Genomic DNA, 23,231 nt, shown 5'->3' on the forward strand with positions numbered 1-23,231 from the left:
GCCCCCTTTGACCCTCCTGGGGATTACCTTCCTCTGGGCTTGGAGGATCGTCTCCTTAAGGAGCGACCACTCCCCTTGGACACCCGGCTCCCCTCCCCTCCGAGTCTTCAGCGCTTCTCCAACTGTCCTCCTTAGCTCGTTGAAGTTCGCCCTCCTAAAATCCCTTTGAATCCCCGCTCTCTCTCACCGAACCTGCACAGCAGCCAGGGGACAGCCAAAGGGCTGCAGAGTGCAGAGCCAGCGCAGCGGACCTGCCTTGCTCATTTAGGGCTTCAGCTGCTGACGTCGACTGAGTCAGTTAGAAAGAGCAACGCATCCACACGCACTTGCCTATTGCTGCCTCCCAACGCCTCTCAGAATAATTAACGAGAGTGATATTTTCTTCCAGCACACACACATCAAGATTAAGCCGTGTTTGTGGGAGAGATAAGCTAAAGGTCGCTGGGAAATTTCATACGCTGTAAATGCATTAATGTAATTAGTGCTCATTGGTGTATCTAGGTGGAATCAAGAGTGCTGGGCTGAGCTTTGATGTAGGTGTCAGGGATGGCTAATTGCTCACACTCCCAGCTGCGGGCGGCTTTGCCAGCACAGGAGCCAGGGCACTGCAGAGGCTTCCTCGGCGAGGACCCCGAATGGGCCCCCAGGGCACTGCCGTTGCAGGGCTGATGGCTCCTATGGCCTGGCAGGACCGGCTGCATCGCTGCTTCCAGCACCAGATGGGCCCAAGCCCAATGCTGCAGGCAGGGGAGCTGCACCAACACGGCTGGCGCCTCGCGCTCTGTGCTGCTTTCGCAGATCGCGGATCCAGCTCTGCCCCAGGCCACCTGCCTTGCCCTTCGACACATGCCCAAAACCCTGCTCCTGCCTCTGATGCTGCTGCGATTGATCCTGCTGCACCTGGTACCTCACTCCAGCTCAGTGGGATGGACGCTGCCCTGAAAGGGAAGGGGTCCAGGGCCCTGGATTCTGCTGCCCACCTGATTTATCCAACAAGGGAGCAGGGGGCAGGGCCCCCTTTGTCTCCCTGTGCCACAGAGATCACCTTTTGGCCCCACAGATCTTCTTTCCTGGCTGGTTCAACAGGAGGGCTGAGGGGAGCGCTGAGGGGCTCGGGCACTTTGCTGGGAAGTGGACGATGGAGGCGCACATCCTCTTCGGGCGAGGAGCACGGAGCTGGGGACTCTGATGCCCGGGCAAGGACCGAACTCCTTGGCTAGTGGGCCAAGGTGGGAGGACCACCGCTCTTCTCATTTCTCTGCGATTTGCACAGAGACTGGCACCTTCCTGGGAAGGGCTGAAAGCAGCAGGACCTCAGACGACGGGATCACAGAGCCGTGGGGCTGGCGGGGAGCTGCGGAGGTTGCATCTAGTTCGACCCCCACCTGAGGCAGGATCAGCCCTGTCCAAACCAGCCCAGACAAACCCCGTGTCCAACCTCTGAGCAACACGACAGTCACCCCTGACACAGCCCCAGGCATCACCCCTGCCTCTGCCCCTGGGAAAGCAGAGGGGCCGCGGCCGCCAACGTCCTGCTGCTGCCGGGGTTGTTAAAATACACGCGAGAGATCCGACAAATTCCCTCCCAGCCCCATGTGGCAACCAGCAAAACCTGTGCGAGTGGCCCTAGATGCTAGTCCCAGCGACAGGGAGCTGCACGCGTGCTGCTCCCCAGGTAGCTGTGGCATGGGGCTTGGATCGACATCTGGCTGGGAAGCACCAACACAGGGCAGTCCTGCTTCCTGCCGTGCAGGGGGAAAGTCCCAGGCTCGACTGCTTCGCACCAGGAACCCTTCACACTGCTCAATTCTCTACGGGATCGTGATGGAAAAGCACCCGAGGAGCGTGAGAGAGCATTATCGAGAGACTGGCCCACCTTTCCAGCCACCAGCCAGGGCCTATGCTTGTGGAAACTGGGTCCGTCTGTCCTTGAACTCTACACATCAGTCAGTTATTTGCTACTGCGCTTCTTGGCTCATCTTTGTTCTTGCTCCGTCGAACTGGCGAGGACATAATGCAAAGCAGAGCCGTGTCCCAGAGGCCCCGGGCTCAGAGGGGCACGCGACCCCCGACTTAACATCTCAGGTGCTCTGTTTTCTCTTGTGCTGAGCTCCTCACCCCGGGAACCGAGGCCTGGAGGGCAGGTGTCTGGCTCTGCCCTGAATTTGGGCACCGTCTTTAGGCCTCCGCTCCCACCTCCCCTGCTGATGGTACCGCTGGAGGAGTCCGCGGTATTCCCAGGGCATGTTCTCCCCCTTGCCTCCCCTGTGTCAATCTCTCCCGGGATATCCTGCCAGAGAGAACAGGTTTCCCCCAAGCCACATCTGTATCATAATGGAAACCAAGTCAGATCACGTGAAATGTCTGGGTTCGGCATCGCGCTACAGGGCTGCACCCCCTCCCCCAGAGTGGTGGCACGGGAGGGCTGGAGAGCCGGGGACACCCGCTTGGCTGCCTTACCTGAGCGGAGCTGTTTGATGCGCCCATTGCTCACGGCGGTATCCACCGGGAGGAAATCCTTGAACCAGGAAATCTCAGGGTCTGGGTTGCCGCTGGCGGCGCAGAGCATCGTGGCCGTGCGGGCCTTCTCCACCACCTTCAGCTGTGGGCCCATGTCGATGATGGGGAAGCCAGCGGGGATGTGATCCTCTGCAACGGGAAACAACACACGTGAGGACCCGGCCGCGCAGCCACAGGACACCGGCCCCGCGACACATGACAGCAGCGGTGCTTGTGCTGGCGAACAGCAGCCCGACCCCCCCGCCGAGAAACTTTTGAAGGCCTTTCAGCACATCAGACTCAGTAATGAGCACTCATTATACCAACAGGGCCTCGGCTAAATTTAACTCTGCTTAAAATCAATTGCCTTGGGGAACGTCCATAATTCTCCCCGATACGCAGGCACCAGGCATTGCTGTTAATAAACCCGGTGAACGAGGGCGTTCGGTTTTCTGCAGGGGTCTGGGGTGGTCCTGAATGCCGGCCAAACACACAGCCCCAGACGTGGCGGGGCAGAGTCTGGTGTACATTTAAAAACCCCCCAACTTGATCGATACATTCCCAAATCAGTATTAATACACAGCCTTCATCATAAATACTGCTGAAATAAACATTGCATAAAAATCCTGAAACCAATAAAGAGCGACCAGCCTGCTTTCTTTTTTCCCCACTCGGGGTTTCCCGTAGAGGAAGGACACGCTTGGAAACCCGACGGCGAGGTGACCGTTACAAATAAACGAGTGCAACATTAACGAAGCCCACTCTCCTCACCGAGGAGCGCTCCCAGATGCTGCAGCGGGAAGCGCCGGCGGCACGTGGCAGACAACTGATGTGTGCCCCAGCATGGCTAATGGCCATAACGGAGAGCAAAGTACGGCCATGATGGGCCGTTAACACCCGGACCCAGCAGGCAGCGAGGGAGGTTAACGCGGCCCACCGCTGCCCCGTGTCCGCAGGCTGTGGTTGTCCCGGCCGAAGCCGCCCGACAGCCCCAAGAAGTAGAGGACCATGCCGGCACGGTCGTTCAGCTGGGGACCGCAGAAGAGAGCTCGCTTTCTGTCTCCTGAGCAAGGATGGGCTGCGCTCTGCGAGGCCGGAGCTACAATCAGATGGACGTGCCTCCGCAGGAGGAGTGCCCAAGCACCATTAAGGAGCTTTCACGGGCCTGGAAATTCAATTATTTGCAGCATGTTCTTGGCCTTTCCCCCCTTTACTTGTTGAAGAGAACTAAAGAAACCTTCCCTGGCCAGCGAATCCACTCGACAAGGCCTTCCCCTTGCTCCCCCGAAAACCCCAGCCGATCGGGAGCTCGCTGCAGCTTTCTTTCCCCCTGACACTGCCGGCAAGCGCACTCCAGCCACGGGGACGTTTGGGAACCTCGTGCCCAACGCCACACACCTGCAGCACAAACGCCGGCCATTTGGTGACTAATCTTCAACATCCTCTGCTCAGATCTTGGGAGACTCCCAGGCCCCTCGGCTCGTTTGCACATGAAGTTCGACAGCACAAGGCAACATCTGCTGTAAACAACACAACACGCTGCAATATTGCTTCTGCGTTTGGATGCGAGCAGCTACAGGGCATCCAAGGTTTTTGAAAGCAAAAAAACCATGCTACTGAAGCTTATTAAGAGCATAAGCCACATTTTGTCTCCCAGTCTGGCCTCCTGAGAAACCTCCTCTTCTCCAGCAAACATAAAGGGCTTTTTCTGTGAAAGGTACCACTGAAAACTAGTTCTTTTTATTTGCTCTCCATTGATTTTCAAAGACAAAAGGCGTACAGAGCTTAACTGGAAAGACACCAGAGCCAGCATTCAATAACAAGCAACAGCAGCATCGACACAGCCACAACACATCCTCCTACGTGGTTCAAAAGGAAACAAAAGCAGGCGATACACGGCAGCGTAGCGCCGTCAAGATTGGGCTGCAAAGGAAGATACATATAAGCAGTGGTAAACAATTAAAGTCTCTTGGAACGAGGCCACACGCGAGTAAAGTGCAGCCCCATGCTACTCGCGATAGGAAAGCAGATGCTCCATTTGGGGAGGCCGAAGCCCCCGAGCCATCCAATTTAATGACCCTGCTGAATATCTGCACTCTTTGCTGGCTTGTGCAGGAGTTTGCACAGGACACGCTGAGCAAAGTCTCACCTAATTAACGGGATCCAACCTATGCACTGAGGTTTACGCTCAGCAAGCCCAAAACATCCTTGCTTTCTGCATGGATCCCCACCCGTAGGGACCAAAGGAAGTGTCCACATAGGTCTGATGCTGATCTGAGTTACCTGGGGCGCTGGCCTGGAGAATCTGTGCTAAATGACTGGACCAAAGACTGGGAAAGGGCTGCAACGAAGCACGGACAGAGATGCCGAGAGTCAATTTGAACCTCTCTGGGTATCGTGGTCTCATAGTACTTGGGGTCAGAAGGGACATAAACAGATCATCAGGTCTGACCCCCTGCCCCAGGCAGGAACAGGTGCTGGGATCATATCAACCCAGCCAAATATCTGTCCAGCCACCTCTTGAAGACCACCCAGGGCAGGGGAGAGCACCACCTCCCTCGGGAGCCCAGTCCAGAGCCTGGCAGCCCTAACGGTAAAGCAACGCCTCCCGATGTCCAGCCTGCGCCTGCTCTCTAACAATTTGTGGCTGTTATTCCTAGTAACCTCGGGTGGTGCCCAGGGAACAGAGCCTCCCCAGTGCCTGCCGGTCCCCCCTGACCAGTTTGTAACAGGCCACTAGATCCCCCTCGGCCTTCTCTTGTGGAGGCTGAACAGGTTCAGGTCCCGTCGCCTCTCCTTGTAGGGTCTGCCCTGCTGCCCCCTGACCATGCGAGTGGCCTCCTCTGGACCCTCTCCATGTTGTCCACATCCCTCTTGAAGTGCGGCACCCAGACCTGGACGCAGTACTCCAGCTGCGGCCTGACCAGTGCCGCATAGAGGGGGAGGATCACCGCCCTGGACCTGCTCGAGATGCATCTGTGGATGCACAACAAGGTGCAGTTGGCCTTCCTGACCGCGTCCCCACACTGCTGGCCCATGTTCATCTTGGCATCAATGATGACTCCAAGATCCTTTTCTGCCTCTGCCCTGACGAGAAGGGAGTTCCCCAGCCTGTAGGTATGGTGCTGGCTCTTCCTCCCCAGGTGCAGCACCTTGCACTTGTCTGGCTTTAATTAAGGAGCTGAGCTGGGACTGTGCTCCTCTGAACTCTCACCAGCTGCACGGACTTGCCTGCACATGGGGCTACATATGCCCCCTGCACCCCAAGCATGGGGCTAGTCCAGAGCAGCTGTTGTGTTTTTATCCAGACAGGGAAAAAGTGCAAACGCCCTCGTCCCCTGGAGCATGCCCCACTTGAGCTCCTCTCTTCCTTGGGATTTAGGCAAGCTCCGAATGGTAAACCACGCGCCACATGGCTCTGCATTCAGCCAGAGACCACAACGGGCAGGCCAATTAGCACGAGGCAGGTTAATTGGCACTGCCCAAGCGCTGCATGGACCTATCTACATGGCTCCAAGTTTTGCAGGGAGCCTGTGCAGAACCGTGCGGGAGGGCTGGGGTGCCACAGCCGGGCTGGTAAGTTGGCTGTGAAGATGTGGCCTTGGGCAGGGGGCTGGCAGCAGCCAGGCTGGGACTCAGGGTGAGGGGCTGCAGCGAGCGTAACACCCTCCAAGCAGAAGAGTAAGTCCAGAAAAGGTGGCGGGCAGGGGGAATCACAGCCAGGCGGTTTTCCAACTGGAAGCTGGAAGCGCAGGCTGAGACGCTGCTTCTCCAGTGCTGAGCATCTTTCCCCACGCGCCCCCATTTCAACGGGAAAGTCTCAGGCAGGGAAGCCTTCCACTCTTCCCCCGGCAGGGGCCAAGTCCTTCCTTGCTGCAGCTGCGATTCACCGGCTCGGAGAACCGCCGCCTCGCCCGAAGACCCTGGCGCAGGCCGTAAAGCGGCCAAGCATCCTCCCGTCCTGCATCACTCCCGACACCCGCCGCAGCGAGGGCAAGCCAAGTGGGACGGGACAGCGTGGAGCAGCTCCAGCACGCACGGGTGAATGCGCACGTACCTGCGGCCCGCACAGAAGAGCCCGCGGCAAACACAGCTGCCAGGGGAAGAATCCCTAGGAGTGGTCAAGCCCAGGGTCCCCGTCGGGTCAGCTCGCATGCAGAGACCCGGCGCTTTGCAGCCATTCCCACGAGACGTCCATGCCCGGGACTGAGCGATACGGCAGGGAAATGGCGATCGGTAGCTGTGCTGGCGCCAGCGTGGGGGCAGACGGATGCGCTGGGGCTGTGCCCAGCCGTCACAGGCTGGGGCCAGCCCCGGGCAGCGCGCCCACGAGACACCGTGCTGCCAATCCCCGTACGGCCGCTAACCCCCCTCGGCCCGGCTTGTTTCTTTCGACATATTTCTGGGAAAGGCCGTTTCAGAAACAACAGTAAAAACCGTGAACATTTTTATGGGCGCTGTTTGTCATATTCCTCAGCCTGTAGAGCCAGGCCTGCTGCTGCCAGGAGTCCAATTGCTCCGGCTGCAGAGGGAGAGGGGAAAAACGATTCCCAATATAGTCTGGAAATAACAGAAAGTGGCTTTTCTGAACATTGCACTGTAATGGGGAGGTTAAATCTCTCATCGTCTTTCAAAAGCCTTCGACCCCAGGAGAGGGGCCCTCTGCTCACTGCTACCGAGGCGCTGGCCCTACGCTGTTGCGGGGCTAGAAAGACCCGCCGTCTGCAGACTTTCACTAGTGCCCATCACCTTTGTGTCTTGGACCAGCGCAGGCTCCAGGGGCTCAGCAAGAGCCCCGGGTTGTGCCACCCTTTGCAGCTCAAATCCGGCAGCCGGTTGCAGCAGTTCAGTGGCGCGGAGTTAAGAAACCACGCGGGTGGACAAAGCGAGGTCTGTGGTCGAGGCCCCTGGTTAGGCAAGATCAGGGTCACCGGCGAAGCTATTTCACGGCTTCGGCAAATTCAAGCTATTTAAGGCTAAAGCGATTCTGCGCCGCAGCAGCTGCGGCTACGGCCTTGCTCTGCTCTCTCTGCGCGCTCCCAGGTGCACGGGGAGGGGAGGGGTGCGGGAGCCAACACGAGCCTTGATGGACTTCGGGTTTGACGGCTGAACAGGATTCCTTTACAAGTTTCACCAGCTTCCAAAACTCCCTCAGAGACATTAAAATGCATTAGCAAATGAAAAATATCAGTGATAGTAAGACAGGCATTTATAAAATCGTGAGTAGCAGGCAATATCAACTAATGGAAGATGCAGGCTAATAAGGCTGCGCCGCACCACGCAATCCAGCACATCTGCTGGCTGAATAAACAGCTCTCATTCCTCCTTCAGTGCAGGTTACACCGTGCTGCTGCTCAATTAATGCAAGACAATCAAAAGCAGCAGAGCAATTTAGAGGCCCAGAAGAACAGCATCGTTTTACGTGACAAAAGGCTGTGCTGAGGCAGCTCTGCTCAAGCTTACCCAAAGACGCGCCCAAAGAGCTTTATGTGAGCAGCTTGGAGGGGAGACTCTTTTCTTTATGGGTTTCTATTTTTGCAGACGCTGCTCTCACCACTCAGCTGAAAAGCGCCCGGTAAGGCCAAGTTCTCCCGATGCCTCGAATTCGAGAGCGTGCGGGGAGTGGCTGCAAGGAACCAGACCCCCGAGTAGGTTCATTGCTGCAGCCGAGCCCCCCGCGGCACAGGGGATGCCCGACAGCGCTGGCACCACCTGGATAACGGCCCGCGGGGAGAGCGGGCCAAGGAACCCGGGTTCCCGAGAGCAATGCACGTGCCAGTCTGCGTCTGCGGGTGACAAGGCCTTGCTGAAGCCCCTGGCCACCTCCGAACGACAAGCTGAGGCTCCGGTTTCAAACCTTTTCTCTTCACCAGGGGAGCGTAGGAGGGATGCTCCCCAGAGCCTCCGCCGCCAGAGAAATCGCTGCGCGATCCCCAAGGGTAAACAGAGCCCAGGGCATCTCTGAGCAAGCGCTGCGCTGCAGCAAGGCCCAGCGCACTGGGCCGAGTCGGTGCAAAGCAAAACAAAGACGTTCAAGGGGAATCAACATGGGATGCGGCAGCGGGGGCGATGGCATCGGGAGGACCTGCCCTGGAGCTGCCTGGGCGGAGTTCACGGGGCCGGAGGTGATGACCGTGGGCACGGGCACTGCACAAGGGTGTGACCCTGCAACATGCCAGCCCATGCACATGCTCGTACCCGGTGGTAAATGCAATGAAGCGTGTCCTGTTCCCGTGGCGGTGCAGGCTCACGCCCGGGTGCTCCCTGCAGGAGCCGGTGCGGGCCCAGGTGCGAGGAAGGGAGCTCCCCTGGAAGTGCCAGGAGGCTGCTGTTAACCTTGCCCCTTCCACACAGGACGGCGACTCTAAACTTACAGGCCACGGACCCCTTCCCCGCAGCACGACTGGGTGTCCTGCCAGAGCAGCTGCCAGGCTCAGCAGGCGGCACGCCCACCTGCAATGCATCGGCAGGTCACGGCACTGCTCCGCGCCTCAGTTTCCCTACCCTAGCTCCCCGGCCTAGCGACAGGCTGCTGTGGTGAGCGTGCGTGTGCAGCTCTCTGCAAAGGCACAATGCTGCCTGAGCACTGCAAAGCACAGCACCAGGGGCACGTCCCATAAACACAAGAGCACGCTGACCTCTATTACTGACCCCCCGCCCCTTCCTTCCCCTGCCCGCAAAGGCGTCCTTCGCTTTCTAACTTCCCGCATCAGATGGAAAGGGCAGGGGGAGAGCAGAAATGCAGGCACTGATGGCAGAAAAAAAGGCTGAAACGCCGCCCATGCGGCTCTGCGACGGGCCGAGGGACCTTCCCCATCAGCACCCCCACCCCAGGAGCCAGACGGGGGAACAACTGCTCTGCCAGCCCGAGGGCCGGAGAGGAGCCCAGCACCCGGAGCCGCTGTCCTCCGGAGGAAGGTTCGCGCCTCCACGGACCACGTCAGCCGGCGGCGAGTGGCGCTCTTGGCTTCTTCGTGGCGGCCGCGGCCACCAGCAAAGCCTTCCCCCAGCCCTGGCTGGCGAGGGGTCCTTCCCCTCCTGCAGGAGGCTGATCCGGCCAGCCTCCTTCCCATCTCGCCCGGACCACGGCAGTTTGGAGGCCTGGACGTAAAGCCCTCGGCCCTGGGAAAGCACCAAGCCTCGAGAGGGCTGCAGCGCGGCTCCTCAGCAGCACAGACCATTGCAAGCGCGTTCACCCAGCCCTGTGCGCTCGGCGCCCAGCCAGATCCCAGGTCGGATCTGCACAGTCCCCCCTCGTCTACCAGGAGCACAGCGCAGCGTGCGCCTTGAAGGCAGAGCCCCGCCAGCAACGCCTGCGCTGCACGCACCCTCCCTCCCTGGGGACGCAACGGGGAGAGCACAAAACCGCTCGCCCGACGGCATCGCTGCGCCGCGGCAGCGCTGCAAGGGCTCGGGCGGGTGGTGAAGAGGGCAGCGCAAGAATAAGTACAGAGGGAATTACTGAGCGTAGATGAGGAGGAGCTTAAAGGCAAGCAAACCAGATACTCCTGTGCGATTCCCTGATTGAGATGGGCCTGGTCTTCTTATCTCTAATTCGGGGGGAAGCAGCCAGAGAAGGGAGATTTTTCTTCCCCCGCTGACATTTTCCAAGAATTTTACAGCTCATTATCAGGAAGGTGAAGATACAGTTTTTGCCAGTTGTATCCAGCAGGTGATAAATAAAGCTAGGCTATTTCACTGAATATTGCTTAGAGAAGGAATGTAACCCCTGGGAGTTTGCATTTTTTCTTCTTCTTCTTTTAATTTCTTTTAAGTGCAATACAAAGATAGCTGTACTTGGACGGCGGCTGCAGCTGGCGGTTAGCCTCCACCGTAAATGAACAGTCGAAGCAATGCAAGCTGTGCCATTTGCCGGTGTCAACTGTTGAACGAGGCTGTCCCAGGAATTACCTGTGATCCTTTGGTTAAAAAACACATAGCTCAACAATGCGAGCATATTTCATGTTACTTGGACTGTATTAACGTGACCAAGTACATAAAACACGCTCCTACCAAAGGGGAAAATACTTCATGCTTTTCAAAGGAAAGCGCACAACTGGGTCTTCCTCCAATTTTAGATCATCTATTCATCTATTCCGTTTCCCCCTACTTCTTCACCTGCATTGATGCGATGTGCTATTAGCACCGAGATTTTCATTTTTTAGCTACACAATCAATAAAGCATTTCCATATATCATTAAATGTAACCTGCTGTTAAAATTAATGGAGCATTTGACTTTTGATCCATCTGAGTCTGGTTGCAGTTCAAGGCAGGAAAAAATGCACAAGAACCGAGTTAATGTGACAGCGAAAATCTCCCATGCTTCCTAACGTTCAGTCTCAGACTAATGCGAGGCATCCCTGCTATCGCTCAGCTGGAATACACCAAGGTCCGCTCGCTTCCACTTCGCAGCCCAGGCTGCGAGAGCTTTGGGAACAGGCGTCCTACTGCGAGCTCCAGATCCTGCTAATATCTGGTTTCTTTAGTGCTCCTGCCACCCAACCCACTGGCTTTTCCTCTGGGAAAAAGCCAAGCCCATCAGAGGCAATAGCCACGTGACCCAGGTAGCAGAGCTGGGCCAGAAGGCCCTGCATTGAGATGGGAAGCAGGCTGTGAGCATCGCAGCACCTGCCTGATATCACCACCTCTCCTTGCTGTTAAGCTAGCTAACAACGGCAGCATCGCAGACGCCACTGGCGTGCCCGTGACTGGGAAAGGCTGACTTTTTAATGGCACCGCTGCACCAGTTCTGTAAAAGGGAGGAAGAAAAACCTCCCCCACCACCAATTCCCCCCAAGAATATTGCAAACCGGCTCCAAAGACACCAGTGCCTGAAAGCCTTGAGCTACACGCTACAGCGGCACTTCACAAGTGGGACGAGAAGCCAGCTCCAGCTCTTCTGAAGTGTGGCAGCTCTCCGGACAAGCCCCCTGGAAGTCCAGGGGTCCAAAATCCACCCCTTAAAAATGGGCTTGAGACCCAAGGGGAAACAGCCCTCTGTGCTCGAGCTTGAATGAAGGGTTTTGCCCCGAGCCATCAGCAAAGCGCCAGGATGGCTGTGGAGGAGAGCTCCTCTGCAGAGGACACGGTGGGAAGGAATCGCTGGCTTCTCCTCACCTCCCCGACGGCTCCTGCTCCCAGCTCCAGACCCGCAGCACCAGAGAGCCAGACAGCTCTTGGGGTCTCAGTACCCACCCGAGTTAGCCAAATTGCCACTCGGGACATGTCCAACAGACTGCAACAAGTGCGGGAGCCCAGGGCAGAGCTCCTTCGGGCTCACAACGAGCAGCAAACAAAATAAAGAACCTGTAACAAACCTCCGGCAGCGAGACCAGGTACTTCTGTGACCCCTGTACTTCCCCCATCCCTCTCTCAGAGCAGGGGAGTCAAACACACAGCCCGGGGGGTCGGATCCAGCCCGGGGTCACTGGACCAGCCCTGGCCCCACATGCTGGAAGTGGCGTGGACTGCACCTGGAGCGGCGCGTCATCATGGGACCACGGCCCCCCGTGCTGCGTGTAGTGCCAGATGCAGCCCATGCGCCGTGGACGGCACGTGCCCAGCAAGCCTCAGGCTGGCACATGCTCCAGGTGAAGCTCGCCAGAGCTGCAGCCAGCATGCAGGGCCCCGCACGGAGCATGCCCCCGGCGCCACGTGTCCTCTGCACGGGGTTAGCCCTGGCCTGGCCTGCAGACCAGCTCAGGCTGCTCATCCATCCCTGAGTTTCTCTCCCCTGTTGCAGAGGAACTCTACCCCGGCATGAGACAGACGTGGAGTTTCCCGTGGGTTGGTTTAGTTAGGGCGCAAGGGGGCATATGTGGTAGGGGGCTGCGCTAGCAAAAACCATGCTTAAAATGTGAGGCATGCTTCTGCTCGCCCGGGGGAGACCAGCACCTTCGCGCCCCTGTGCCTTCCACCCGGGAGGGCTGGAACATTTTACCAACATTAACACATGAAGCCTCGTGAGACCCGCGGGTGCCTCGGGCACCCTGTCTGCCGTGGGGAAGGGCTCCTTATGGAGAGGCAGGAGCATGGCAAGTCTCCGGCAGAGTGCGCCATGGAAATGCGTCTGACCTATCCCACGCCGCACCCATTAGACCGCGCTCTGTAGAGGAACCACTAATTGCACTGGCTCCCGGAGCCATTTGGACACAGGAATCGGGTTGCATTAGCCGTCTTTTAGAGACCGTACAAAGTGGAAGCAGAGAGGCCCACCGGGCGAGGCCAGCAGCAAGTCAATCATCTGGATGCGAACATAAATAAAACATTGTCTTTTGACAAGTGATGGTTTTTAATGCCGGACTGATGCAATTGATTGGGGTTTAATGGGAGGACATCACATTTTTTACACAGACAGCAAGGGCTGCAGAAGCTCAATCCTCTATTTACTGCTCCGCAGCAACACCCATCTCTTCAGGAAGATGTACAGGAACAGGAGGGGCTGATGATTTCAGCCCAGGCTCTGCACAAATCCCCCGTGTGAGCCCTCATGAATTAAAGAGTGCATTACAGATAAATGGCAAGTTGGCGGTGGAAGCAGACCACGGCCATATGGAAAAACAAAGGGCACCGCTCTCCCTCTTCTGTGTTCATTTCAAAACTGATCAAATAAAATCCTCTTTGTCCCACGGGGGAATTTATTTCCTGACGTTACTGCTCATTTGCACGCTCCTCTGTCTCCCTTTCTGAAACGCCGGGCAGGGAAAGCAATCTGGCTCCTGGTCCTCGGCGGCCGTTCTGGGTGGGGAAGGCGGGCTGCATGGAGCGACAGAGGGGCACAGGCAGGACTCGGCGCCCACAACCTCCACCTTCCCCACTCCCTCCCTCGCTTACATGCACTGGATAAGGGGCGAGAGCAAGGAACGGCTCCTTGAGCTCATTCGTAAGCATAAGCGTGCGGGCTTTGGACTCGTCGGGTGCAGCGTTTCACTCCAGTGGGAGGCTTAAGACGATCTCTTTCCCTTGAAGAGACAGTGCTCAACCCCAAAAATTTAAAGACAGTTTGCCACTTGCCACCGCAGCTCAGCTCCAGGTGGCACGAAGACGGTCTCTGTACTGACTGGATCTGGTCACAAGTCTGCAGATGACACCGAGCTGGGGGAGTAGTAGATATGCTGGAGGGTTGGGCTAGGATCCAGATAAATCTCAACACATGGGAGGACTGGGCCAAAAAATATCTCATGGGGTTCAGCAAGGACAAGTGCAAAGTCCTGCACTGAGGGAGTGATCCCCTGCACCGGGGCAGGCTGGGGGGACGGGCTGGGCAGCAGCTCTGCAGACAAGGACCTGGGGGGACAGGGGACAAGCAGCTGAGCAGGATCCAGCAGTGCACCCTTGGTGCTAACAAGGTAACCGGCATCCTGGGCTGCGTTGGTAGGAGCGGTGCCCGCAGATGGAGGGACGTGATCCTTCCCCTCTGTTCAGCACTGGGGAGGCCACATGTGGAGTCGTGTCCAGCTGTGGCCCCCCACTACAGAAAGGATGTGGACACGTTGGAGAGAGTCCAGTGGAGGGCAACGAAAATGTTTGGGGGCTGGGGGACAGGACTGGTGAGGACAGGCTGAGGGACCTGGGCTGATTTAGTCTGGAGAAGAGGACACCAAGGCAGGATTGAACAGCACCTTCACCTCCCTGCAGCGGGGCTGCAAAGAGGACGGAGCTGGACTGGTCTCAGTGGGGGCAGATACAGAACAAGGAGCAATGGGCTCAAGCTGCAGCAAGGGAAGTTGAGGCTGGATATTAGGAAAAACTGTCTCAGGAGGAGGGTGGTGCAGCACTGGAGCAGGCTCCCCAGAGAGGTGGTGAAGTCTCCATCCTTGGAGGTGTGTAAGACCCAGGTGGGCAAAGCCCTGGCTAGGATGATGTAGTTGGGGCTGGTCCTGCTTTGAGGGGGTTGGACTAGATGCGACTCCCAAGATCCCTTCCTACCCTAATTTTTTCAGATTTTCTATGATTCAAACAGCTGAGGCATTAGTGTGTGGACATGGGATGTTGCACCGGTGACAGCGGCGTTTTGAAGGTTTTTCTTTTTTTTACTTAGCTAAGACCACAGAGCAGGATGAGAGCAGCAAATTTCCCTAAACAAAGCTGGAGAAGTGCACAAAGCACTCTTTACCCCTGAAAGATGCAAGTGGTTGCGCTCCCAGCTTCGAAAGACTCCCATCTCTTTTCCATCTTCTCATGCTTATTAATGGGTCTGCAGTGCTGTTGAGCAAGAAACGACAGCCCATTGCCCTGCATGCGTGTGGGACAGCCAAAAGGGCTGCAAAGCGTCCCACCTTCCTACCCCCACTGCAGAGCTGTGACGCTCACACTTCGGCTGGCTGCAGACAACCGGCAGCAAAGGGCTTCTGCTTTCGACAGCAGATGGTATCAGTGGAGGCCCTTGCAGCTGAACAGCATGTAAAGGCCACAGCAGTCACCTCCGCCTGACCGGGCCAGGCCCAACGTGATCCAGACGAGCTAGCTTTCACGGCCCGTCCGTGCAGGTCGCAGCATGCAGAGCTGCCTGCTACGGGATGTCAGCGACAATGAGCAGAAGTGATGTTGTGATGTGATTTACCATCGGCTCCGCGGCCACTTGGCAGTGACCATTCAATGGGAGGTCAGGCAGCGCTGCCCTTTATTAACACGTCGCCAATCAGCTACACTAACACCGGTCCCTGCAAAGAGCTCCTGGACCTGGAGATGTGAGCATCCTTGGCCAGAGCTAATTAGAAAGAGGCCCTGAATTCCTAATAACCAAAGTTATGGTCCTTGGGATTTATGCCAAATTAAAGACAATTAATTTTCCTCTCTCGATTATTACACACCTTAATAGCTCTGTCCTTGAGTCAGTCTCATCCTTCGTGCGCGCAGCTCTTTAGCTCAGTCTCTAAAATTCGATGTGCGTGAAGAACAGTTAATAGGAAAGTTCTGAATCAAACTGGAGTCACCGTATCAAAACCTCTCGCGTTTTACAACACGGAAAAGCAATTGGATTCCAGGTCTACTTCAGATCTGAGATTAGGAGGCGTTTGCCGCAGAGCTTCTGCTCGCAGGCTTTAGAGACGTTAGAACAATTCCACGTTTCCCTTTAAGATGCTCTTTTAATATACAGCATGGCCGTACATACAGATATCATCAGGATTGTTTTCATTAAGTGATTTGAGTGAAGTTCACTGGCTTTATTTGATATACAAAAGACTATTTAACCTACTCCCAGGATACATCCCTGATGTAATTAGGAACCAGGCACTGGGGAAGGCTCTCCCAGCTGTAACAATCAGCAGGAGAGAGACACTTCTACTAAGCAGATGCTGATTAAAGTCTATTTCTGGAGAGCGGAGGAGACATCTACCTCTGGCAGCTGAAACCCCCGCACATTTTTAGGTCCCCAGCCCAGTTAAACGTGGGGTCCAAGTCAACTGAAGGAAAGGCGCATGCTCTGGCTTAAGCATGAGAGAGAACGGCAGCTAATGCCGTCTTTGTCGGTGTGCTGCAACACAAGAAGTGGGACCGACTGAGCTACTACAGGCAACTCCGCAGCATCTCATCCGTGAAACGGGGCTCCACCCTGCGGAGAAGCCCAGGACACGGGCGATCACTGTCCCAGGTGGCAAGGGGATTCAGCCACGCAACTCCCACAGAAATTGGTCGGAGACGTGCGGCTAACTCCCCTAGCCACGCACTTTAGTGATGGACACGCGTGCAACGGGTCTCCAATACTCAAACTCCCCACCGTGGCCTCGCACAGAGCACGACTGCTAGATACAACATGCCATTCATCCTCGGGGTGTTTCCTGGCAGAAGGCAGGCAAGACAGTCCCAGTGAAGCCACCGCGGTCTCCGGGCATGGAGCACGCGTCTCGGGAAGTGGCGCTCCCACGCCCCCAGCCCAGGCAGAGCCGTGCTGTCTCCGGACAACGGGCACACCCCAGCATGACCTCCAGCATCGCAGCAGCAAGGCTGAGGTCTCGTGCGGCGCATCTTTAGAAAGCAGGGAGATGACTGGAAAGAGTTTTGTTAGCAATAAATCCACCCAATCCACCAGCCCAGTGCTTAAGGATCTGCAGCGTGGATAAGGGCCCTAGAGCCACGGGGCTGTAGAGCATGTGGGTTTCCAAGTGCAACGCACCCGCCGGCATGGAGGGACACCTCCTGCCCATCGCATCCAGGACACGGTGCAGTGACCACCCTTCCTTCAGACGTGAACAACAGGGCTGGGCAGGCAAATCCTGAACATTTCCCATGCTGAGAGCAACAGATTGCCCAGCTGGTTGCCATCAAAGCGTCTGAGGCTGCCTGCTGGGTCCCCAATACCGGGCGGTGGGATGCCCTCTCTGCCTCCCCATCTCCCGCGCCTTTGCCAAGGGCATTGCTTCCCTCGCAGCGGTGGAGCGTGGGGCTCAGGCAAGAGGCAGAGGGTGTGGGTGCAGGGACAAGCCTCGGGGAAGGGAAGTCCCAGGGGTGAGGGACGAGCAATTTAGAGGGCAGGGGTCCTGGCCCGGCGGCTTTGCCCCAGCCTCCCTGTGCGACGACCCTGGGCAAGCCGGCGATGCCACCCCTGTGCCCTAGATCCTGCTCTGAAAAATTTAGCACGGGGCATGAAGAGAGAAAACCCCCTTAATGATCATGAGGCACCCGCAGGCTGCTGCTATGGATGCACTGACGGCTGGGCCGCCCCCGCTCGCGGCTCCAGGCTCAGCCCTTGTCACGCTCGCTCCAGGAAAAGGCGCGCGAGGCCGAGTCACCGGAGAGTCAGCTACGAACAGAATAAACAGCATCATCTTGAATTTACATGGAGGGCAGAAATTAAATTAGCAAGCACATTTTGATCATGAAGTGACCTTTAGAAATGATGGAAAGAGGAAGCCACACGCTACTGTTATTTCCTCCCGTACAGATCTCCCCCACAGGCAGTGCCACGCTCAAAACATTATCGCTGAGTTATTCCCCGTTTTCAGAGGAATTTAAAAATGTACGAGGACTTTGCTGTCCACCCCGTCCCCTCCTTCATTCCAGAGATGGCCTTTGCTTCTTTCTTCAGGCCCTCGCAGACTGGGGACACAGGCTGTGGCGGGACTTAAAAGGATGGGACGATCTGATGTTATTTAATGGTGGTCCGGGCAGTCTCAGGGAGCCGGCACCCACATTTCACAAGTCCCTGCATACGCGGTGCCGCTCCTGACCTCCACCCGCACGTGAACTCTGCAAACCTTCCAGGTGGAGCAGGCCAGGCGCAGCCGGGCTGGGGAAATGATTGCCTCTTATCTCGGCTATCTTATCGTTTCAAGGTTCGCTGCCTCCCGCTGTGCTCGTACACGACGGTGCCTCTCCTCCATTACAGAGAGCAGTGGGAATTACGCAGAAGGCGTGCCGGCGTTACGGCAGCTCTTCCAGGAGTCCGCTCCATCTGTAATCTTTTTTGACCTTTCACTTAAGCAGAAATGACTCCCTCATGCAAACAAGTCCCCTGACTCGTTCCTGCTGTTTGCCCCGGGCACAACAACGGGTTTGCTTGCTTTGGCAGCATCCCTGTGTCTGCATCAGACCAGGCCTCCTTTAAGCCAGAAGTCAGAGGGGGCACAGACTGACCAGTCTGGCCGCTGGGCACTTACTCCAGCCATAATCATACTCACAGGGCATCTTTACACGTGGTCCGGGGCGGAGGGGGGAGGCACTTTAATTAGAGTGGCTCTGAGACTGGCCCGCAGCATCACGTGTATTCAACGTCCCGCGCTTCAAAATAGTGGCAGGGGCAATTTAACTAAAGCTCATCTGACGAGCTTTAGTTAAAGTGTCCCTGCTACCGTTCTGAAACACGGGGATGCTGATACACATGATGCAAAGGCTGCTGGAGCACGCATATTAGCATGCTCCAGCAGACTCGGTTAACTGAGTCTGCTCTGTGTGCTGATTAGCATGCATCGGAGCAGAGGTCCAACAGGTGCCTGTAGATAACAAGGGCTGGAAGGGACGTCAGGAGGTCACATCCAGTCCAACCCCCTGCTCCAAGCAGAACCAGACTAAACTACATCATCCCAGCCAAGCCTGTGTCTACCTGGGGCTTCAAAACCTCCAAGGATGGAGACTGCACCACCTCTCTGGGGAGCCTGGTCCAGTGCTTCACCACCCTCCTAGTGAGGAAGTTTTTCCTAATATCCAGCCTCAACTTCCCCTGCTGCAGCTTGACCCCATTGCTCCTTGTCCTGTCGTCTGCCCCCACTGAGACCAGCCCAGCTCCATCCTCTTTGCAGCCCCCCTGCAGGGAGGTGAAGGCTGCTGTTCAATCCCCCTCGGTCTTCTCTTCTCCAGACTCAATCACCCCAGTTCCCTCAGTCTCTCCTCACCAGTCCTGTCCCCCAGCCCCCAACCATTTTCGTTGCCCTCCACTCTCTCCAACGTGCCCACATCCTTTCTGTAGTGGGGGCCCACAAGTGGACACCGGACTCCAGATGTGGCCTCCCCGGCGCTGAACAGAGGGGAAGAATCGCTGCCTCGATCTGCTGGCACCGCTCCTGCCGATGCAGCCCAGGATGACGTTAGCCGCCTTTGCAACAAGGGCTTGTAACGTTTAAACATTAAAACATTTAAATATTGAATTGGGGTTTGATCATGAATTCTCTGCTCAGCCCATTTCCCTAAGTCGCAGGCATGGCCTGGGAGCGTCCTGGAACGGGAGAACCGCACTACGGCAGTGTAAGAAACCAAACTGGAGGCCGCAGCTCTGCACTGGCCTCAACGGGCTCGTAGCACCGGACGCGCTGCATTAAGACAGCGACAAGACCCAGATGAAAACCAGGGCTTCGGTCAGTCACATGCAGGGGCCAGGAAGGGACTTTGCTTCCTCTGGCTCGGGCAGGGATGTTACACATCACGTATTTTTTAACCTTCCTCTGAAATATTAGGGATTAGCCTTGGCTGCCGATGGGCCTCTGCACAGGGCAGGCCCGTGCGCGGAGGGGAACGCATCAGCCTCTCGAAGTTGCTCTGTTTTGCACACAGGAGGAAAAGCCAAATGGTCAGATACGGGGTCCAAAAGGAATCACCCCAGCTCCGACGGGCAGAGACCTGGGGATTTCCCACCTTCCTCTGCAGCGCGGGGTGCACGGCGCCTGCTGGGCTCCTCCCGGCACGTCTCCCTGCTGCGGCAGGAGCCTGGGGCACTTGGCCTCTGCTTCTCTCTGCCTGTTCTGCACATGATAAATCAGCCAGGACTAAAACGCTGTTGTTGTCTAACCCGAGTCGCTGGGCACAGCGCAGGGGTAACTAAGGGCAGCTTAATGGCCTGTGATGTACGGGAGCGCAGGGGAGGGTCCTGCCTCACCTTCGACACCACCAAAGCCTGAAAGCGTCACAGTAAAGGAGGTCTGAAGCTCTCAACAGCTTCCCCGCGCTCCTTGGGCTGCAAGTCGCAGCTCCACCTTGCAGCCCTGCTGCTCTGCGCTGTCTCATCCCAACCCGCATCTCCCCCCGGGCCTTGCTGGGACTGTCCCCAGCACTCCCCAGCGGCCACCCTCTGCCGAAAACCCTCGCACTCGGTGCAGCCTCCGCTACAAAGGACACCCACCCCTCTGCCCAGGCCTGCGTTCCTGGCACACGTCCCTGCTTCCACACTGCCTCGTGCATCGACGTTGCTGCCACCGTGAAAGATAGCAGCAGTCTGCGGTGTCAGAAAAACGCCGGCCAGTGCCAGCCATCTGTTTTTGCAACTCAATATCCCTGAAATTAGCTGCCTATTTGAATCTCATTAAAACATAGATCCCAGTCAGCGGAACGGCAGGATTGGATTCCTTTTATACATTACCGTCGCTCTGTGGGAAAGCTGGACAAAGCTGCTCCGGCTGCAACGGGGCTGCTTTGGAGGTGCGAGCCCCCTCCAGAGCCATGAAATGGGGCAGAGGGTCACCGCGTGACCCCCTTTCCTGGGCTGCCTTGCTCAGGTGCCAGGCCAGTTTGCAGCGACCCTGACGCCCATGAAGGCAGGACGAGGAGGCGCCACGTGACCACAGGGCCACATCTCGATTCCCCAAGGGGCTCAAGTCTCATGTCCCTGCAGCAGCTCGTGCCCCTGAGCCCACGGCAATGTCGCACAAGGGGCCCTGAGCCGGTCCCCAGGAGCAGGGCACCCACGGTGCACACCTGGCAGCACCCTCGCAGCTGGGCTGGCTTGGGCAGGCGGCTACACCCAGGACGACCCCCCACAAGAGTTTTATTCTGGAATAAATGGATGGGAGAGGAAGCCACCAATGTCTGGACAAGGAGGCTGCTCCTCTATGGGCGTGGGGGCCAGGCAGCGGCAGGACACCCAAGGAAAGCCAGCTACCTGCAGCTGGCAGCATGTGAGGAAAACCTGAAGGATGCCTTTTTCCTCCCACTCACCCATCCTGAACTGATCTGAGCGAACAGGCAGGCTGGACAGCGAGGAGGGTTTGTCAAGCCACCCGCCGAGCACGCCTGCATCCCCTCCATCGCTCTGGTGCCGTCCGGGAGCTTGCCTTCATCCCTGCCTGCCGTCAGTCTGCAAAGAGCCTCTGATAAACTTACCGATTTGCAAGCCGAATGCAGCACAAGGCTTGACTGCAAACTCATAATTAAATTCATTACTCCATACAATTTTAAGCCATTCTTCAAATAATTACAGTAATTTGATAAGCAGAAATCATATAAACCTGCTGCAGCTTTATCTCTCCCATTTGCTGTCTGAAGGAAAATGTGTGAGTAATTAGTCAGATGATAACAGTCCGGGTTACGCAAGCAAAACAAAATTAATACGATCCTTCCTCCAAAAAGACGGAATAAAAAGAAATCAATGACACCTCCAGCCGCCGCGGGGAGGGAGCAGCTGGACAAGGCAGAGGAAAGTGAAGCCAGCACGGGCGGCACGCTCCTGGCACCGCCGACCTGCCACCACCGCTCGCAGCAAAGTCACGTCAGGTAACCTTGGTAACTCCGCCGCGGCGGCGGTGGCGGCAGGAGAGGAGCGAAGCCTTCCTGAAATATTCACAGGACCACGACAGAGCATTCATTAGCGCGCTAATGTCAGAGAGAATCAGCCGCCCGGACGGCTGCCCCGCATTCCCCCAGTCCTCTGCTCACCTTGGGTCCGAGGCTCCTGACCTTTCCAGCTGCCGCGCAGTGCAAGTCAGCAAGCTGCCGCTGACCTGCCGTGCCCACAACGGCAAGAGACAGCGACGAACAACGCCCCTCCGCCGGCTCCAGCAGCCCCTTGCTCGGGTCCGCCAAGGGCCCTTGGTGCCAACAGCGAACGCTCCCGCCATGGGCACTGGCGGAGCATCTCTCCCCAGTCACCGCAAAGCCCTTTTCCTGCAGGCCACTGCCCGGACCTTGGGGCTAGGGAAACCAAGGCAAGGAGGGCACATCTGCACTGCAGGGCACGTCCAAACCCAGCAGCCTGCTCGCAGGGGCGACCCGAGCAGCCACCCCCGAGCACGCCGAAGACCGGGGTCTCGAGAGATCGGAGGGAGAGAGACAGAGGGGAAGGGGAAGGAGGGATGCTCTCCAGCTCATCACTGAAGTCTTCGCAGGTGAGCTTGGGAGCGCCGGTGCTGAGACGAGCGAATGCTCCGCAGCAGCAGAGGCGAATCCAAGGCCCAGGTCAGGGATCAGGAGCCCGGTCTGCCGATTTCCTGCACCCGCCTGGCCCATCAGTGGCAAACGTCAGCCGACGCTGGTGAAACCGGTGCGCCTGTGCCCCCGTGGTCTCATCACCTCCGCATGCAAAGCCCTGCTGGAAAACAAGGGTTCGAAACCCCAAAGGGGCCCATGCTGGCTGGTGGCAAAGTGCCAAGCGCAACGGCCGAAACGGAGACGTGGAGCAGAAGGAGGATCGACGGCGGGGACAAGGCCGGGGCCATGGGCCTGCCTCGGGCGAGCACAGCCAGATCGGCCGGGGCCGCAGGAGGAACAAGGGGAGGCTCCAGGCCCTCGTTTCACCGAGAAGCCAGCAAAGAGTCATCAATTTCCTGGAAGTGACTTTATGCCTCGTTAAGACCCATCTAAATTATAGACAAGATGACTTCCAAGTAACAGAAAGAATGACTTGGCAGACAGCCTTCTTCTTACGAGAGTCTGCGTCTCCAGCCAGCCTGAACCCAAACACTTGTTTTAGGGAGAAAAATTCCTATTGCCACAGGAAACATTTCAAAACGAGCATGTTAGTTAAACTCAGCTGCACCTTTCACGCTCCTCTTCCTCCCCCGGAGCTGCAGGCGTCCTGGCCAGCAGAAGCAATTCCAGTCCTAAGCACCACAGATAATAAGCAGTTTACAAACTCCGTCAAGATTAGCTTTAAATATTGCACTTTCCAGAGGACTCGGTCTCTGTACTGCAGCTCTTTAGTGACTGGGATTTCAGAGAAATCCTAAAGTGAAGGAAATTTCCTGTCCTTAATCCAGAAATAAAACAGGGGCTTGCTGAGTAAGCAAGCGCAATGCAACAGAGGAGTGGAGGGGAAGCCGTCCGGTATGCTAGGAAAGATGGGTGCTTTCAGCATGTATGGTGCTGCCCATTAAAATCAGATGGCAATCTGCATCTACCGAGTCCTTGCATTCACCCCCCACCTCCTCCATGCCCTCGTGGCACCTGCAGCTTTGCACAAAGGCAAAAAACCTTGCGCCCAGCTATAGGCAGTCCTAGCAGGGGTCGGCAGGGAGGAACCGTGCCCGTGTACAGCCGGTCAGCTCTGCGATGCTCCCACCTGCATTCGTCTGACCTGTGTTAGCCCAGC

At 56.9% G+C, this 23,231-nt stretch overlaps 1 protein-coding gene across 8 annotated transcripts in view; it reads right to left on the reverse strand.

Moving 5' to 3' along the window:
- Positions 1-23,231, reverse strand: part of PTPRF (protein tyrosine phosphatase, receptor type F) — a 409,931-nt gene that overhangs the window by 127,675 nt on the left and 259,025 nt on the right. For all 8 annotated transcript variants that reach the window (XM_019501453.1, XM_019501457.1, XM_019501455.1 and 5 more), the window contains exon 6: positions 2,461-2,649. In XM_019501453.1, the coding sequence (XP_019356998.1) occupies positions 2,461-2,649 (189 nt within the window). The remainder of the gene's footprint in view (positions 1-2,460; positions 2,650-23,231) is intronic.

The sequence above is a fragment of the Gavialis gangeticus genome, unplaced genomic scaffold, assembly GCF_001723915.1.
Source record: "Gavialis gangeticus isolate Ggan-Ray unplaced genomic scaffold, GavGan_comp1, whole genome shotgun sequence".
Taxonomy (NCBI): Eukaryota; Metazoa; Chordata; order Crocodylia; family Gavialidae; genus Gavialis; species Gavialis gangeticus.